At 37.5% G+C, this 15179-nt stretch overlaps 1 protein-coding gene across 3 annotated transcripts in view; it reads right to left on the reverse strand.

Annotated features, from left to right (window-relative positions):
- Positions 1-1840: 1840 nt before the first annotated feature.
- trpm2 (transient receptor potential cation channel, subfamily M, member 2) overlaps positions 1841-15179 on the reverse strand; it is a 44369-nt gene continuing 31030 nt past the window's right edge. For 2 of the 3 annotated variants that reach the window (XM_028024147.1, XM_028024146.1), the window contains 23 exons: positions 14353-14474; positions 12694-13062; positions 11905-12042; positions 11688-11817; positions 11471-11616; positions 11071-11183; positions 10675-10891; positions 9411-9529; positions 9177-9309; positions 8202-8373; positions 7902-8082; positions 7644-7825; positions 6999-7131; positions 6178-6220; positions 5969-6053; positions 5730-5848; positions 4790-4854; positions 4670-4699; positions 4499-4585; positions 4342-4420; positions 4163-4264; positions 2641-2757; positions 1841-2556 (listed from right to left, as the gene is read on the reverse strand). In XM_028024147.1, the coding sequence (XP_027879948.1) occupies positions 2440-2556; positions 2641-2757; positions 4163-4264; positions 4342-4420; positions 4499-4585; positions 4670-4699; positions 4790-4854; positions 5730-5848; positions 5969-6053; positions 6178-6220; positions 6999-7131; positions 7644-7825; positions 7902-8082; positions 8202-8373; positions 9177-9309; positions 9411-9529; positions 10675-10891; positions 11071-11183; positions 11471-11616; positions 11688-11817; positions 11905-12042; positions 12694-13062; positions 14353-14474 (2999 nt within the window). In that variant the 3' untranslated portion in view covers positions 1841-2439. The remainder of the gene's footprint in view (positions 2557-2640; positions 2758-4162; positions 4265-4341; positions 4421-4498; positions 4586-4669; positions 4700-4789; positions 4855-5729; positions 5849-5968; positions 6054-6177; positions 6221-6998; positions 7132-7643; positions 7826-7901; positions 8083-8201; positions 8374-9176; positions 9310-9410; positions 9530-10674; positions 10892-11070; positions 11184-11470; positions 11617-11687; positions 11818-11904; positions 12043-12693; positions 13063-14352; positions 14475-15179) is intronic. The other variant, XM_028024145.1, reaches the window with a different exon arrangement.

Consider the following 15179-nt stretch of genomic DNA (forward strand, 5'->3'; position numbering starts at 1 on the left):
AATCTGTCACTGCAATGCTTCGCGAAACTATTCATTACACCTCTTTAAGTTTTGCTGTCAAGTTACATCCAATGGAATTCATGGAAATATTTACTAAACCAGCACAAATAAGTAAATGAATGTGACATAGAGAGAAAATAATACATATACCCTAAAATAAAAAACAAAACTGAACTGAACTTTTTGATCTAAATTATTGGATTGTAGTCGTTTGGGGTCATTGCCTTGCTAGAGTGTGAACCTCCCCTGTCTGACGTCCTTTGTAGCCTCTGATAGTTTTCCCTTGTGTTTATTACTGCTGTCTTCCCATTAATTATGACTAGCTTCCCGGGAACCCTGCTGGACAAAAACAACCTAACAGTATTACAATGCCACTACCATGCTCACAGAGACATGAATGGCTTGTTTCTCTCCACACATAGCATTTTCTATGTTGTTGAAAAAAAAAAATATATATATATATATATATTCTTCCATATGATCAGACCCCCACCTTCCACACTTTTGTTGTATTCTGAAATGGCTTGTTTATATTTTCATAGATTGCTTTCATCTATCTTTCCAATAGAAAAGAATTGTGGAGTGCACAATAGAAATCCATAGCTTACATTATCTAAGCTGTGGATCTCTGAATCTTCTAGAGTTTAGATGGACCTCTTGACTACTTTTTAATGTTTTCTGCTGGGCCAGTTTATGAGCGCCATGTACTGGTAGGTTTGTAGCTCTTTTGATTAAAAGTTAAAATATTGAACCATGCTCCATGAGATGCTCAATGCTCTGCTTTAAACTTCTTCACAATATTACTCCTAGCCTATTTGCTGTGTTCCTTGATCTATTGATGCATTTTGTTCATTAATCTTCTCAAACAACCCTGTAAGACATCACAGAACATCTGGATTTATATTCATACTAATATTTTATTTACTATTTATTTCATACTTTAATTTACTTATTTGGTTTACAATCAAAATAAAAGCGGGTAAATATAAATGCATATCAACCTGCTCATGTTTTATTTGTAAAGAAAAACGTTCTATAAAAACTGTTACGCTGTTCATTTTAAATTTTCTTATTAGCCACGCTCTGTCATTTCTTAAGTACCTTATGTTGTCAACAACAGGGGTTTAGATCTCAAATTAATGTTTTGTTTGTGGTTCCAAATCTAGCTATCTTTTGTTTTCTGTAAACTAAATTATCACAGAATGTCAATAGGGATCGAAGTGGCTGTATTATGAGCAAAGTTGTGTTTTGAATGCAATAATTGGTGTAGTGTCACAAAATAAAAGTGGAGTGTGACGTCTTCTTCTTTTCTTATCTCTGCCGTTGTGTTTAAAAATAGCTTGTCTGCGCTTGTAGGACAAACAATATTTATGACACAAAAATCATAACAAAGCTGACATCTACCAATCGTATGTTTTATTATGTCTATATACAAACTATAGATAACATTATATTAACGTTACAATAACACAAAAACATGATTTAAACTCAGTAAATTAAACTTACTGGCTGTTGCTTGTGCAGCTTTCATACAATGCTAATATGTCTGTTTTTAAACTGAACACATAAGTTAAAACAAGGACCGGTATTTGATGAAAACAGCGGTACAGATTATGAGGAGGGCGTGAAACCGATACTACAGCATTAATACTACTCCCCCTCAACCAATCAGAAGCGGCGGAAGCTGCTCCGAAACTAAGCAGCAGCAGAGCAGGAGCTGAAAATTCACTGACCTGAAATAATAAGTCCTCAGAGTTGTTTCTGCATGCTGAACACACTAAAATCACACACGACTAATAAGTAACGAGATGTTTATAAGTAAAACAGCAAGAAAAAAAGAGCCTTTCAGTCATTTTATTGGATTCTTGAAATAAAAGGTATATATATGATGAAGATTTGAAGTTTATTCAAATAGATGAATCGATAGTAGTCCAATACATTGTTATAAAATCCATCCATAAATATTGTAATGGTATTTGCTACATAGACAAATTATTACTGTGATATATTTTGTCTATCAGACATTGTATGGACTGCAGTATTCACTCAACCATACTATTCCATTGAATATTGACGTTTTCATTAACTTTTATCTTCAAAGGTGTATCACATCAAGCACAATAGATATATAGAGTGCTGTTTCTAGAAACACTTGTAGAACAACAACTAAACTAAATTCACATAATGAACTTTTAGTTGTATCATAACAACATGAACTTGTTTGGGAATGATAGGAAGTGTTAGCAATATTAACTGTAGTGAAGAGAAAGAACAGAATTTCAGGTAAGGATTTGCTGCATATTTTCTTTAAATGAATCACAGCAAAGGCGGCACTGAAAGGCACAAGGTGATTCATGGATTGTCTTCTATGTGCCAGGCTTCAAGTTAAGTTGTCTTAATGCAATATGAATATAACAATCTCAAACAGGGCCAGAATTATCAGAACTTCCTGTTGTGCAGCTCCGCCACCTGCTGCAGCGAGCGTCTTTGGTTTGGGCTGAGTTTGATTCTGCTGCTCACCTCCTGCCACTGGAGGCAGCTGTCACCGCTTATAACCTGTGGATGACAACAGGTCAAGTATCTCCTAAACCTATCAAACTGTATGTATTTTATGAAAAAGAAAAGTAAAATCCTTCCCACCATGTTGTTAATGTCCACCATCACTTGGCTTGTTCCGTCCAGGTGAATGTTTAAGACAGTTGTTTCCACCCAGGCATTGTCTGTGTTCCTGCAGTCGTCCACATAGCCCTCAGACACCTGAAACACAATCCAGAGTAGATCAAGAAAAACTTCATCATTACTCAACGCAGCAAATAAACACTATTCACAAACAAAACTCAAAATAAAGGATGAAGGAACATGGATTCATAAAAGTCTTGTTACAGCCAGGAACCGACTGGTTTTGTCATGCTCAGCGTAGAATCGATGACCCACACACAAAAAACCTGCTGACGAAAATGGCTTTTAATGAAGAAGTGAACAAAAGAGAACTTAGACACAATAGACTGCTGGACAAACATGGAGTGAGGACCAGGAAACAGGCAGCATAACCGGAGGAACTAGTGAAAAACAATGAGAATAGCCAACATACATTCTGAAGAAGGAGCCGAAATGACAGGGGAACCAGAGTCATTCAGGGAGAAGTGGAAACAGCTGAGAGCAGGCAATGGTGAGATGAGAAGATAGAGAGCGCAAAAACTGACAGCCAAAGCAAAACAAACGTGAAAGATAAACAGAAAGATCAAAAAACTGAATTTGAGACTAAACTAAAACAATAAACAGAAATGAAATATGAATCTGAGAAAACAAGCAAAAGCAAAACAAGGAGCATAGATAAACACACACAAATAATAAACTAAAATAGCAAGATATAAGCAAATAAACAACAGATAATTTTACAGAGATCACAAGCAAACAAGTTAGTTTTCCCAAGATTATTGATCTGCAACAAGCAGTTGGTTCCTAACAAGTTTTTGGAAAATCAATTATGTAATTTATATAACAGGTTATGTTTTTTTTAAAAAGCTGAACGTAGAAATGAAATTATGGTTCTTTAAAAAATGACAACAATCTCCTATATTATTTATTTCTCAAAAATATAAACTGTCATTTTTTAAAAGCTTATGCAATTTTTGCAGCTCTATGCAAATTTTATTAGTGGGACTCAGGGCAAAATGGTTCTTTGAATTTTTAATATTTTCTTGAAGAAAAATTATGCAAAATACAAATCCGTGATTCTAACATATTGACAAACATCCACTTTACAACGATCCTTTTTATACGTAAAATACATAAAACAGTAACAGTAACAGTAACACTGAGGTTTGTAGCTGTGACTAATTGTGAAAACGTTTTAAAGGGTATCAATATTTTTTGCATGGAACTATAAACTGCAAACACTTTTTTTGTCAGTAAGTTCTTATACTTTAAAGAGAGTGTTTGTCATTGGTAGCTACAGAAATAGTAACTCAATGTGTTTCTGCTTGATGTCTGGTGCTAAAATATGAGATATGATAATGCTATTCCAAAAAATAACCATTTATGAAACAATAGATTATATAAAAACATTACATTAAATGTAGAAAGCACATCACAATTCCATTCATAAAAAGTAATATTTCTGAATGAAACTGAAGCTAAAATATTCAAACGCCAAACTGACCGTCGTTCCCTCTGACACTTTTGCATCTAGGGCTTCAAACAGCTTATCTCCCAGAATTCCCTTTAGATTTCCAGGCAGGTGATCCACAGAGTCAACAGGACCCTGAAGGTACAGAAGAACAACAAATGTATCTCACTAAAACCTAAAACAAAACAAAAAGTGAACCAATAACCACTCACCCCAGGCAAAGCTAAAGATCTAAGGTTCTGGTTCAAAACAGCCAAGAACTCCAGCACAGACCTCACACTGTCTCGCCACCTGAAAAATCCAATTTCAAGTTCTTTAGATCTGAGAGACAAACATTTGAAACCCATGCCAGGATATCAGATGACCTACCGTGTAACCACGAGATCCAGGTTCAAATTTGGACCAAGACGGCTGAGTGCGCCTCTTCCCTTGATGCCTGTCCTCCCTCCTGGGTTTCTAATGATGGCAGGATCCATAAGAGACATCAAGATGATCTCCTAAGGTTACTGAACATCAGTTATTCTTTATGTTTTAACCTACCTGTAATTATCTAAGCCTTCTGGTCCAGATCTGTGATTAAAGGGAAAAATTACAGATAAAAAGGTTCATGCAAAGCAGGTCAAAGAGGTTGGGTCAGTAGAGGGTAGTCTCATAACATACCTGCCTGCATGGTCATTTCCATCTTCAGAACTCCCATAGGTCGACATGAATGAGCTGAGACTGACCTGCCAAAAAGAACAAACAAACATCCAAATCCATAAATCCTGAACACATTTTCTGTGCTGTGATTTAGAAAATGAATAGCTCTTCCTTTATGGCACCTTGGAAACCTTTGAAACTTTCCACATTTTGTTAATTACAACAAAAAGCAATGCATTTTATTCAATTATGTTCAATAAACCCACAAGTAGTTATATGTTCCTAACATTTTTAACACATAAAAATAATAAAAGTGTGTTGTGCATCTACATTCACCTGCATGCCTGTTCCTAATCTGCTCATCACCAGGAGCTAAAGAGGAGCCAGTGGTCGGTCATTCTGCACCTGAGTGTCAGCCCATGCGGTTTCCTCTCTAGTTACTCGATGTATAGTTCTCTGGATTGGCCATTAAAGCCTCCTTATACAAGAACCTCGCAGAATACATCTATGATAACTAACCACACATCTTCTCACTTCCTCGTTTTAACCAACCTAACCTGTCCACCCTCCAATGCTCCACTGCCTCCTCCTCACCACACAGAACACGCTGCTCTGTCCACTCCTCCCTGGGGACAGAGCAATTTCTCAGTAAACAGTGGCACCATTCACTAGTCTTATTTGGCAATAGTCATTCCTTCAATCCCACTCACCTCTTTTTATTATCATTAAATACTCCTGCCTGTAATTTGGTTCTCCACAAATAAAAATGACAAACACTGCGCTTAATGCAATACCAATGCATTTCAACTTTTCAGATCTTCTTTGACAAAAAATTCTGAAAATCGGGAATAATTTTCCTTCTTCTTGAAAATTATGTACCACTTTGTAACTTAACAAAATGTGGAAATGTTCAAAGGTAAACTTTTGCAAAGCATTGTTTGTGAAGTATCTTGAATGGTACTTTTTCCTCTGGAACATGGAAGCTGTCCGGGTATTGAAGCTGATGGGACTTCTCGTGGAAGCCATCTTCTTTTTCTGGTGTCCTCAAAGAGTTGGAGGATTCATCTGGTATAGTTGAAGCTGCAGGAAAAAGTTGACAAGAAAAACAGTAAACAAGTAAAACAATTATATAACTCTGTATGAACAGAAAGGTTGGGGTGAATGTAACAGTGTGACTGAGGAGGATTTAATGGTTTGTACCCTGTGGTTGAGTTTCTTTTGCAGAAAAACCCTGAGATTTCAGACTGTCAACAATCCACTGCAGTGATTTGTTTGACTGGGTGACCTGAAGACACAAAGTAACCAGTAAATTAACAAGCTGCACAGGCAGTGATGAAGAAGAAGGGTGGAAATCAAATATCATTTATATGGTGATATAGATTAAATGAGTCACTAAATCAGTTCATAACCTGTTCTTCTAGTCTCTCCATCCGTTCAGTTAAGGTGGTAACCCTCAAGAAACAAGCAAAAGTAACATGAGTGACTGAGATTTAGATTAGCTGATTAATAATAACAATAATAAAAAATCAATTTTCACAATTTTTACATCATTGTAAGTACCGGTAAATGACATTAAAAAAATGTCATTTACTTACAATTTATATAACAAAACATATTATCCACATAGATAAAACAAAAATTATGAGTTGAATGCTAATTTCTTGACAACTGAGTTTGAATTATCAAATATACAAAAATATTGAGGGCAGCACTAGTAGTACTGTTGCCTTGCAGCAAGAAGGTTCTGGGTTCAAATCCCAGTCTGGGGTCTTTCTGCATGGGGTTGGGGTGTTCTCCCTGTGTGTGCGTGGGTTCTCTCCGGGTACTCTGGCTTTCTCCCACAGTCCAAAAACATGATTGTCAGATTGATTGGTCTTTCTAAATTCTCCTTAAGTGTGTTTATGTGCATGGTTGTCCCTGTGATGCTCAGTGATGGATGGGAAGGGCATGACCTCACTAGGTTGCAACCCCACTAAGGATAAGTGTGTAAAATGATGGATGGATGGATGGATGGATGCTCAATAATATTGGGTTTAAGCTTTAATGTGAGCTTAACTCAATGAAGATGATTTTAAAAGTCTGAGCCACAAGATCCTAAAATGAGTCACAAATTATTCAAAAAAGAGAAACTTAAACATAACCATTTGCAATATAAAATCCCCAATTTCAGTAAAGATTCTGCATGGCTTTCAGTCAAAAGCTTACACAGAGGTATTTAGAGATATTTTACTTTTGAGATGTATCCAGAATGCGTCTCTCCATGCTCTGGCTCTGCTCCTGCCGTGCAGACAGCAGGTGTCTGTCCTTCATCAAAGCTTCCCAGGACAATAGCTCCTCTTCTTCTGTCTGAGGAAGCTGCTTCTCTGGAAAAAAAAAAAAGTGTGGTGTGATTTGTATCACCGTCACCTTTTCTTCTGTTTGGTCTTAGCCTTAAGGTTCCACAGACCTCCATAAAAACACACTTCATGTCACTGTCTGCATTGGTGTAATTTAAATACCATTAGAATATATACGATATAAACAGACAGCACTGTGCTGCACACTCAAACAACAGACATTGATGCATGATTGGTTGTAAGTAATAATTTTCTTTATGTTTGTTTGAAAATGCAAATGACAGGAACGTATAAATCTAATTGAATGAGGAATCGGCAAGTCAAACCTTTGCAAAAATTGACAATGCAAATCTCTGATTGGTTTACTTTTAGTAAAATAGAAATAACTACAAATGATTATGAGAAAGGATGTATTCTTGGAACTAAATATGGATAATCATCTACAACACAGGAGAGGGAGATGATATTTGAAAGCAGTGGCCCTGAGGATACCTCTTGTAAAATATCACACATCTAAAAGTCAGGGATTATGGCCTTACTGAACTCAGTAGATGAGATCGGAGCCTTGAACAGCACCATTTTTCTGATGAAGAGATAGAGATGACAGAAGATGATGAAAGGAGGTGGGGCAGCTGGGCGGCTATAGTATTCTTTGATCAGCTCGTATCTTTGAAACTTCCAGATACTATCCGTGTTGTCATGCACCTCCTCAAATGTGTAGCTGTGCAGGTGAAAGATTAACAGATTCATTATGTTGGAAACCAAATTTGAACAAAGATGTGGTGCTAAGGACTCACTTAAAGATGGCTATGAGGAGGTTAAGGAGCAATATGTTGGCAAAGAGCAAATAAACACAGAGCATGATGATGGTGAGCCACTCAGGGAAGACCGGCATTTGGTTTTCATTCAGCACAGGACATTTGGGCTTCAGGGGATCCGTACCATTCATGCTGCATGAATTTATATCAAATGCAGCGTCTGCAGGAGACAAAACACAAACTAGAAAACGCTGTATCAACAAGAAAACATGTCTTTCATTGCCTCATATTGTATTTTTTTAGACATAATGGAACTACACAGAACACTTCTCCACTCACTGTCAATATTTTCAGGGAAACTTCCAAATATAATGAGGTACGGCTCGTAAATAGCCCCGCGGATGATCCAGTCCAGTCGATTGTCATTATGGATGAGGATGCCTTGTTTGGCCACACCGTACGCCACAACCCAGATGCTCAGGAGAAACATGAAGAAGAACATGTCCATCATCTGCAGCATAAAATTACATCAGTTAGAGGACAAAAAGATTAGCTGCCATTACAGACTTGTTAATAATCCAATTTATACTCAGAAAAGGAAACAATAGGACTTAATTGAAATTAATTTGTCTGACATAGATACACTCTGCATCAACAACATCATGGACGACTTGAATGAAACTAGCTAAAGTAAACACCAGGTGATAATTTTTTAGTAGTAAAGAGAGAATAGTTTTGTACTTAACACTGAGATGTGATGCATTTACATTTCTCATTTGAATTCCATCTATCTATTATCTTTACACAGTTGCAAGGGGTGCCAGGCCGGGATTTGAACCCAGGACCTTCTTGCTGCAATAGTGCTACCAACTGTGCCACTGTGCAGCCCTCATTTAAAATAGACTTAGACTTAGACTGACTTTATTGTCATTTTGCATGCACAGGGTGTATACAGAATGAAATTTTGTTGCATACGGCTCAGGACAGTGTTTTGAGGTTCCAAATCCACAATGGCTTAAATTACAGTTTATTTTTGGGGCATTTTTACTAATCTAAGAACATACAGTATATCTACAGTTGTAGCCCATTATTAACAAGATAATGTTAATAATCTTGTTATGAACAAGATTATGAACCAATTCTGTTCATAGCCTTCATAGACAGCAAAAAGTCCTATTTTTCAGGACTGTGCACCCTGCTGTCAAAATTTTGTCTTCAAAGACTATTTTAAGGACTAGAAGTGCACAAGTGTCAGGAAGATCAGTACTGTACTGTTATCAGGTTCATCATTTAAAATTCATGCAAACTCCTCACCATTTTCCTGACTATGATGATTTTAGGTCCCAGTATTCGACTGATGGTGAAAATTGCCATAAGACGGAGGCAGAAGACCACAAAGTCGATGCACAGGAGGATTTTACCTGCGTAAAACAACTCAGTTGTCAGCCTGAGGTAAAAAAAATAAAATAAAATGAAAAGTTGGTGAGTCACAGATTATTGAGTATCTTGAAAGACTTTCCATGTCCGTCTGAGAGATAGAGAAGATACCTGAATGCAAGACCCAGACAGAACAGCACGATGGAGATGACATCCAAAATGTTCCACATCTCATGAATGTATCTCTTGGCTTTCTTACGAAATCCAAAACCATCAGGATCATAAAACAGCTGAAACAGAAAACATAGATTTAAACTCAGGATGTTATTGTCTATCAGTATATATTTATTCTGAATAAGATTATATTTGACCTCCATGAGCGACTGGCAGGCCAAATGAACCAGCTGCTGCATTGAGTCATAGAAAGCCTATGACTCAATGCCGCATATATATATATATATATATATATATATATATATATATATATATATATATATATATATATATATATGCGGCATTGAGTATATATATATATATATATATATATATATATATATATATATATACAGTATAGACCATATATATATATATATATATATATATATATATACAGTATAGACCAAAAGTGTGGACACACTTTCTCATTGAATTCAATGAGAAGGTGTGTCCAAACTTTTGGTCTGTACTCAGTTCAGACCAAACTTTTGGTCTGTACTGTATATTTGACGCGAGAGTCAAAACGAGCCATTGTAGCCATTAGGTTACAACTGGTGTCAGAGCTTGTCAGAGTAGGGCTCTGCCAAAGTTGCCCTTTATCACCAATTCTGTTTATAACCTTTATGGACAGAATTTCGAGATGCAGCCAAAGTGTTGAGGGGATCGAATTTGGTGGCCTTAGGATCAGATTTCTGCTTTTTGCAGATGATATGTTGTATTAGCTTCATCAAGTTGTGATCTACAGCTTTCACTGGAGATGTCTACAGCTAAATGTGAAGAGGCCGGGATGAGGATCAGTGCCTCCAAATCCAAGACCATGGTCATGAACCAGAAAACAGTAGAGTGCCTTCTTTGGGTAGGGAAAGAGGTCCTGCCTCAGGAGAAGGAGTATCTGGGGGTTTTGATCATGACATTAGAAAAAACAGGGCAGGGAGATTGATAGGCAGATTGGTGCTGTGTTTACAGTGATGCACTCTGTCGTGGTGAAGAGAGAGCTCTGCTGAAAGGTGGAGCTCTCAATTTACCCGTCAATCTACGTTTCCACCTTCTTTTATGGGCTTTGGGTTGACCAAAAGAACAAAGCAGGTACAAAAATTAGGTACTTTCCACCAGGAGGAAACCCATTTTTATGGTTTTTACACATCTTTAGGGGTACATTTAAGTCTGGAAGAAGTAGTATGTTTATCAGTGAATGTCCGTTACTTTTGCATCATCTCACCTGTCTGATCTCTTCACACACCAGAGAGAACAACCAGAAGTAGAGCACCAGCTCTACTATGGATGGTGTACTCTGGAAGTCGACCATCAGGACCACAGCAAAGAGGAACAGGAAGGCAAAGTATGAAATGATGTTTCCATAAAACTTGACTTGAGGAGCGCTGTACAGTCCAACCAGTCTGGACCAGCAGCCCAGAGGTGGCTCCACATTCTGCTTCCTGTGGGCAGAAACAGATTTGTGTGCAAAAATTTATTATCAACATAACTCAGTTTCTCTCTGGGTGAGTTCATCACGTCTAAAAAGGAACAGATAAGATCATGGAAAATAACTTTGGAAATGTGAGGCTTTACAACTTATGAGGTTTCATTTATAAAACTACTCCCATTAATAACTCACCTGAAAACCACAAATCTTGTGTAGATCAGAGGGAAGAAGACCATACAGACCAGCACCCTCCAAACAGGGTTTTCAACTGAAAGCTCACCACACCAGATCTGAGTAAGAAGATCCTAAAGCACAAGCTTCTTATCAAGATTTTTGATGAATTACTCAGGTACAAGAAAACAGACTGTCTTTGAATCACTTATAGTGATCTTTAAGACTGGAGAAAACAGAAATGAGTGTTAGCAAGACTTTTGAACAAAAATATTTTGGTCTGTATTCAAGATGTTGAATTACTTAACTTTAATATGCAGTACCATGTAAAAGAAGGTTCAAATTTGGACTGTGATCTGACCGCACAGTTTAATGTACTACATGTATTAACTTTTACGATATAAATAAAAATCTGCTTCACCTGAACACCTGACAGAGCCACAAAGTTTTTATCATTGGCCTCAAGTGCCAGCCTCAGACACGTTGTCTTGCCCCAAATGCATGAGATTCGAACCAGCAGCTTCTGGGCACGTTCCTTGTCACTATTGTAGCACTCGTTGAACACACCTAAGGACACACATGCAGGTCAATAAATTCCACCTCAGTCTGTAAATGTTCTCTTTACCTCTGTCCCATACCAATCGCATGATTTTCATAGTGCTTTGCGAGCTCCAGCATTTCTTGAGGCTCGTCTGCATCAATTGACTCCTCTGCCATTTTCTTCAGGATCTTGCTGGCAGCCAGAGCACCAGACATGCAGTCTCCACACTGCGTGCACACAGAGAAATACAGAGTTACAAACATAAACCACTTTGAAGACACTTTCATTTCACATGTACGGGAATTTTTAATCACCTGATCCCAGGCAATTTCAGACAGCTCCTTGTTGTTCTGGATAATTGCCCAAAGGAAAAGGTCACTGCCTGGATCCCTCTGAGCTTCAGCTCTGTTCTGCCTCAACAGGTCCTGCATCATTGTCTGATCTTTAGATACCTGGAAAAAATGTCAGTAATTGGGATTTTGGGTTAACTGGTCAGGTGTAGTCTCCATTAAGCTGCCAGACATGGAGGAGTCAGTGAATTAATGGAAGTCTTAGAAATAAAATTTATTTTCATTAAATACTAAACAAATAAATCTGTTAAAGATATTTTGAACAGGAATTAATCCAATCACATCCCATGAACAAGAGGCAAATGCCAGGGGTCGTGTTTGAAGGAGACAAGGCACGGCTCATGACCAGGCCAGTACCATCCCTACAGTAAAGCATGGTGGTGACACCATCATGCTGTGGGAATGCTTTGCAGCAACAGGAACTGGCAGATTTTTCAAGACAGAGGAAAAGATGAATGCAGCAACCTCAAGAAACATTCAGGATAGAAACCTGCTCAAGAGCATTTTGACCTCAAACTGGGGCAAGGGTCAATTTGACAGCAGGAAAACGACATAAAACAGATGGCTAAGATCTCTAGAAGAATGGGCGAAACTGCTTGTGGAATCATATTCAAAAGACTTCAGGTTGTAATTGCTGCCAAAGGTGGATCAACAAAGTATTAGACAAATGCATGTGATTTCAAGGTATTTACAGCAGAGGTGCTTGAAAAACTAATATCAAACTGAATAAAGTTCAGAATTAAATATACTCACAGATGATGAGATGTCCTCTGTGGACATGTCAAGATGGTATGTCTTGGCAGATGAAGGATAGATGTGCTGTGTGAATTTTCCCAGCAGGTGGCGCACTTCATCAGAGACATGAGTCAGTGAGATCTTTGCTCCTGCCAGAACATGAGCCCTTTGGCCCAGTGCCTGACTTCTGCTGCTGCTGGCAAGGTTCACCCTCTTGTCCAATTTGTCCAAGAAGAAGCAGTTGGGGAGCTGTTTGTAGAGCTCACAAAGGGTGTTGTCATCCTTCAGGAAGTCCCTCAGACACAAACCATTCTCCAGGAGAAGACTCACAAACTCAGGCTTGTTGCCAACCAGGGCTAAAGTCATGGCCCAATGGAGGTCGTTGGACTAAAGAAAGAAAGGAAGAACTTTCTTACGTTGGTGAAAAACAGTCATATGTCATAAAAGAGACAATTTTAAAACCCAACATGTCTGAAATATACAGTATAAATTGAAGAACCATTCATTGCACCATTATCTGTTATATATATATATATATTAAGAAAAATCAGATGTACACCTCACTTTAGACTGGAATTTAATTTTATGTAGGAATTTAACTGCAGAGTTTCAAATGGTTTTTCAATTTATGCTTGTGGTGGATGCTCCTACCATCACCACATCGTGTTAGTATTTATTTTGTTTTTATATTAGTTATAGCTTATAGTCTGTTTAAGTTAGTTATTTCATTTAGACCTATATTTTCTAATGGGTGCACACTTTAGTTAATGTCTGCCTGAATGGTTTACTTACACTTGTTCTTTTGTTTGAGGTGCTGCAATTACAAGTCAGCTGGAAGAGGAAACCTGGAAGAAGCCATTTGTTTTCCTGAAAGACTAAAGGGGGGAGACTTTGCCGTTTCAAGTTGATTTTAATTAGTTTATTTTGTCACTTACTCACTTGTTATTGTTTGTGCTAAGTTAAAGTTAGTTTTGCTTTATTTGTTTCATAGGATGCTTTAGTTAATTTTGAATTTGTTTGTTCTTTTGTTATATTGTGCTTCCCTCATGTGGTAAATTTAGGTTACGCCACTCCTATTTAAACAGCCTTTTGTTTTTTGTTTGCAGGTCAGTTTTGTTTGTGTTCAGTTAAGAGTTCAGTTGACCTCAGTTAAATTGGGCCCAAATTTGTTATTTATCCTTTGACTTATTCTTGCATTAAATCTTTGTTTTGTTCACTATTTTTGGAAGAATTAAATTGAACTTTTTCTACTTTGAACACTTTTCTTCTCCTTGTTTGAGTCTGGTCAGAATGCTGAAAGAAACATCATAAATTAATCATTTTCTCTACAATACTTGTGGTGCACCACATGGAATCTCCAACAAACCTGACTTTTAATTATGTAATTGCATTAATGAGGTATGTGCTACTACTTGAAAAGAATCTGATCTAACTGCATTAATGAGGTATGTGATACTACTTGAATCCTAAATTAAAACAAAAATGTTTAATACATATTTTACAATCTATAGTGTTGAAAGCCGCATCGCTGCTGATCTGTTTGTTCTGACTCCATATTGACCTGCTTTTCTAAAATTAGAAACAGTACCTTAAAAATATATTGGTGGAATAATTTCAAATAAAGTTCAAATCTAAATCCTTTTTACCAACCGGCACAGTGGTCTGAATCAAACCCACCTTCCACATGCTTTGCTCAGTGAAAATCTCAGTCTTAGCTAAGTCCACTCGATTCCAGGTGATAGCCAGCTCCAGCTGCCTCTTCCAGGACTCACCTCCTCGTGATTCATCAGTCTTTGAAGCTGAAGGTAGAATACTCACTGACAGGTAAATGTCGTCAGAATATCTATTGCACACACACTTATTCACTTTTATTTAAGGCAAATAACCCCTATAACAAACTGTTTAAGAAGCAGAGAAGTAGTTTGGTTGAAAAGATCGGAAAACACATAGACTAAAGTTTGTATTAGACTATGAGATAGCAGACATCCAAAAGTAGCTGAGTAAGATGGATTGTTTTCTGATGACATGCCAACACAGAAGAAAACTAAATGATGGAAACTTGAGGGAAAGCATTTCAGACAGTTAGATGAATCATCATAATACGAGCATTAATGGAATGTTCAGTGGTGTGGACTCACACTGTTTTAGTGCATGGAGCGTCTTCTACACAACATGCATTAACCTTGCACTGAAGGGATGTTGGTGAGGCCCAGGAGGAAGCATTGCATGTTTCTAAACACATTGGCATATATCTTTCCACATAATCAATGTTCACTAATGCCAGAAAGATCCTTCCTGGTCTTCAATCACTTCACATTTCATGTGAAGTGATTGAACCCTAACCCTAACCCTAACCCTTACCCTAACCCTATCCCTAACCCTAACCCTAACCTTTTTTGACTTGTGACTGCGTATTCTGAGAAGTAACATAATCCTCTCTGTGAGAAGTGTATTGCATTAAGTCTTCTCTCCTTCAAGCTCATCGCTGTGTTGAGGTTCTGGAC

The sequence above is a fragment of the Xiphophorus couchianus genome, chromosome 7, assembly GCF_001444195.1.
Source record: "Xiphophorus couchianus chromosome 7, X_couchianus-1.0, whole genome shotgun sequence".
Classification (NCBI taxonomy): Eukaryota; Metazoa; Chordata; class Actinopteri; order Cyprinodontiformes; family Poeciliidae; genus Xiphophorus; species Xiphophorus couchianus.